Source organism: Hordeum vulgare, chromosome 7H (genome assembly GCF_904849725.1).
Source record: "Hordeum vulgare subsp. vulgare chromosome 7H, MorexV3_pseudomolecules_assembly, whole genome shotgun sequence".
Classification (NCBI taxonomy): Eukaryota; Viridiplantae; Streptophyta; class Magnoliopsida; order Poales; family Poaceae; genus Hordeum; species Hordeum vulgare.
The window spans coordinates 113,902,246-113,906,524 of NC_058524.1; the positions used below are offsets into that span (position 1 = coordinate 113,902,246).

At 51.1% G+C, this 4,279-nt stretch overlaps 1 protein-coding gene across 1 annotated transcript; it reads right to left on the reverse strand.

Annotated features, from left to right (window-relative positions):
• Positions 1-2,199: 2,199 nt before the first annotated feature.
• On the reverse strand, positions 2,200-3,664 carry LOC123412608 (3-ketoacyl-CoA synthase 5-like). Its single transcript, XM_045105561.1, has one exon. The coding sequence runs from the start codon at positions 3,661-3,663 to the stop codon at positions 2,200-2,202; it is 1,464 nt and encodes a 487-aa protein (XP_044961496.1). The 5' UTR covers position 3,664.
• Between the last annotated feature and the right edge of the window lie 615 nt (positions 3,665-4,279).

Below are 4,279 nucleotides of genomic sequence, written 5' to 3' on the forward strand. Positions count from 1 at the left end.
ATGGGTGAAGGTGGGGGCCTGACCGTGCGCGACAGGACTTGCCATCGCCACTGCCGCTGCCGCCACCGCAGAGGAAGGAGACTGCGAGCTCCCTCGCCTTCAAGCGAAGAACCTACGGCCTCGGTTTTTGTTGCTTGGCATCTGAGCATCTCGTTACACACTGTCATGGTCCTATCAGAAGCGTGGCATGTGGCCTCCCAGGCCATCGTGAATGTGGTTGTCCATCGTGTCAGCCCACTGAAGAAGGTCCTCGCCTCCGTCCCCGCTCTCCTACGGCTTCTTCGAGTCGTTCGAGGGACATGTCGGACTGCCGGGCTTGTTGCGACATCAACCGCTTGTCTCATGGATCTCCGCATGCACATCAATGCACCTGGGCCTTGGTTCTTGCCCCTACGACTCGAGGGGATCCCAACGATTCTATTGTTCCTGATTTGGGATTGCTCGAGCCACTCCTTGCGACTCAGATGGAAGTGTTGCGCTCTGAGACGCATGCCTTGATTTTCTCTCATTTGGACGAGGTGGTCCGACCCTTTCATGGCATGACGACTGCTTTCTAGGAGTGGACAACTCTGGTCGGGGGATACTTAGAGGGCATGCATGGAAGCTGTTGTTGGCCAGCTGGGCTCCTCGCCCCAGTTGCGTGAGATGATTGCTACAGGTTCTGTTGGGAAGGTTGCTGCTGCTCATGATTTCATCGAGAGTGATGTGGCTAGTTGCTCGTCTGAGGTCCTAGCTTTTGTGGTGCAACTTGAGGATGCGACACATGTTCTGGGCTCGTCTCTTCTCATGGAGGAGCAAGTTGAGGTCGTTGCGACAATGGCATGCTCAGAGGTTGCTCTCGGTAGCCCTCGGTTGTGCCTCCTGTGTCCCTGGTGCTCGAGCTAGAGGTTGATTCTACGGATGAGCAGGAAGCATGCATGTATGGATGTTTCTCCCCTCGTGCCACTCTTTGCACGTCGTTGCTACCTGTCATGCCAAGCGACTCTGGGAGTGAAGTCGTCATCTAGGGTGTGGCTCGGTGTTACATAGTATGCCTGAGTTGAAGTTGTAAAGTGTGGAACCCTATTCGCCTATATCGATGGTTCTCCCAAAGGCGGTCTCGCTTGGGGCGACGACGGTTGCCTCGACGTCCTCTCCACCTTTGTTGGAGCATAGCGAGCCACAATATCTATATGTGAAGAGTGATGGTCCAGGCATGGCTAACACGTGATTGCTTGAACCCTTTGGAGGTGTGGTTCCTATGGCTTGGTGAAATTGTTGTGGCCGGAGTGTTGGTGCCTAATCCAGGGTCCTTTTAGCCACCAAGATTTGTGAATTCCTTGCCAACTTGGACTCTAAAAATTCTGAAAAGAGGATTGGATGCCTTTTGGAGGAAAAAGCTTTGAGGGAGAAGCACAAGAAGGGTGTCTCTAACCATCCTGAAAGAGAAATCTTGCAGGAGCAAAAGCAACAAGGATAGCGGTAGAGCGGACGCACAAATGGTTCCATGATGGATGGCTCTCGGCTTTCTGAGTTGTAGATGTGTGCTCGGTTGTGTGTGCCAATGTGTTTTCCTCAAGTTGCATTGAGTCATTCAGTTTTTTTCTATGACATAGGGACTCAGATGTTGCGAGTTCCAATAGTAATGTGTTGGGGGCTTCGGTTCCATAGCTCCACGGCTTGGGAGTAGTTTCCATGTGGTTGGGGTTGTGCTTTTGAGCATGGTAATGTCGGTTTTCACCCAATTTTTCACAAATTAACTTGACAACTCTCTTCTTCCTAATTAATGAATGAGGCAAAATTTGTTGCCTCCGTTTCAAAAAAAACACTAAAATGAACTGTTCCATTTCAGCTATTTGCCCAAATCAAACATATGAATGGAACCGACTCATTCTAGCGAAGTGAAATCATGACACTCCATTCTACTTTGTTCCCCAACCAAACACATGTTTAATATATTAATCGATAGATCCATGATTCCGCCATTGATATGTTAGGCAAAAACCATAACTCTATAAGTTCAGATACATGTTTGGATGTGTTTTATGCATTGCTGTACTTGTCCACAAACATGATTTATTTCTGTTTGGAAGCTCATTCAATTCATGTAGTTATTTTGTCCTATCATGCAACGAGTGTAAAAACACTGTTCGTTGTTGCAACAAGAAATCAATAATAGCATTGTACGAATTGGGTCGCACTTATACGTGCACAGACCTTTTAACCAACTTCCGAGATGTTCAGCGGATACAAATGAACAGAATCAGCCCATGGCGCACCAACAGTCGCGCTGCTGGGTGACCTGATGCAATGCCACACGGCGCTGTTGCACTTGAAACCAGAACCAAACCCGACCATCCACACCCGATCGCCCTTGCGCGTCCGCCTCTTGGCCTCGATGTATGCAAGCTCGTACCATAGTGAACTGCTGGACGTGTTTCCGAATCGGTGAAGCGTCATCCGTGATGGCTCAACGTCCTCATCTGATAAACATAAGCTAGTTTGAACCGCGTCGATCACTGCCCTGCCACCAGAATGGATGCAGAAATGCTCGAAGGCCGTGCGGAAATCAGGGACATATAGCTCGATCTTCCTCCTCAGCACCTTCCGCGCAATGAACGATATCGCAAAGAGCAGCTTTTCGGAGGGCGGGAGGACGAGGGGCCCTATTGCCATGATGTTAGCCGTGAGTGCTTCGCCGGCGACTGGCACAAGGTCCTTCGACAGGTATGCTCCTGTTTCTCCCTCGTCGTCCTCTTTCATGGACAAGCACATGTAAGCTCTGTCCTGCGCGGCGGTGAGCGTTCGCACGATGTGCGTGAGCCGGAAGCGGGACAGGGACCTGGACGTTGACAGCAGCACCGCGGCCGCGCCCATGCGGAACAGGGCGGCTGGGAGCAGCATCGCCCGGTTCTTGCCGGTATAGTTGAGGAGAGAGGTGGTCTCCGTGGACACCATCAAGGCGCGCGCGCCCCGCGGCGCCGCCTGCAGGAGGTTCCTCGCGACCTCCAAGGCGATCACCCCCGCGCTGCACCCCATCCCAGATATGTGCACGCTTCGAATGTCCGCTCTGAGTTTATATTTGTTCACGATGATGTCAGCCAAGCTCGGGGTCGGGCAGAAGACACTGCAGTTGGTGATGACTATGTCGATCGCATCAGGACTTATGCCCGGCTTGGCGAACAGATCGTCGACGGCTGCAAAGATCACCTGTTCCGCCTCGTCGCGGCTTCCACTTAAGCAGCATCGCGGGGGGTTATAGTGCATCGAAGGGTGGAAGTAGGTCTGGTCACCGAGGCCAGAGCGCTTGACCATGCGCGTCATGAATTGGACACCGCCATCGTCAAGGTACGGCAAGAAGCGGACGTTCTCGACCATGGATCCTATGGAGACGCGGCAATTAGATTTTGGCCTGCAACAAGAGTAGTCGACGAGGTACACACTGCGAGGGCGACTCATGAGGTAGAAGGTGGCCAAAGCGAACGGAAGAAAGACTGCCAAGAAGACGTGAACCTGCCGCAAGCCATGGAGCCGGGAGAAGATCTCCTCCGGTCTGAGCTGCACGGCTTCACGGAGAAGGACGATGGCTGTGAGCGGTGCGGCGATGACGACGAGGAAGTTGTTCACGACAAGCTGGAACGAGCGTTTGAGGTGCTTGTTGACTTGGGGTGGTGAGATGACCATGTTTCTGAAGCGCCCGCGTAGTGACGGTGGTGAAGGTGCCGGAGCTTAGGAGGTTTTAAAGCGCGCCGCAGCGTTCACGCATGCAACTGTTTAGGTCATTCCATTTGCGTTTCTAGTTGTAGCCCATGCTGTCACCATTAGAAGAAACCATTCTGGCTCGGCACCATCTTGTGAAAGTTGTCACTGGTGTCTTCTCGACTCGTGGTCCCGTGGATGCAAACTTGATTATTTCATGTTTCCAATCTTAGAGAACACATGATGATACTGTGTCTTGGATGAGTTGTTGATGTGTATCGGAGATTAATTCATCTGTCCTAACAAAAAAAAGTTATAGCTCTTTAATCAGTTGTTGGTGGGTGCAATATGGGTGAGAGTGGTCTATATAGTAACACGTTTTTCTTTGTTCATGAAAAGGAGATTTTTTTTTCAGTTGTGCTCTGCCATGGAAGCACAAGAGTCATTACCAAGTACATGGTTTGTCTAGCATATCATCGGCGGACGTGCGGAGGTGTGTCTCCGGCAGATTTGTCTTTGCTGAATCTATTCGAATATAGTCATCATTTGTCTACGTTCGTGTCTCTTCAGGTTGGATCCTTCCAATCTACTCTATTCTTCA

What these genes read in the sequence shown, in the direction of transcription:
- LOC123412608 (XM_045105561.1), bottom strand. Translation starts at nt 3,663, where the DNA reads ATGGTCATCTCACCACCCCAAGTCAACAAGCACCTCAAACGCTCGTTC.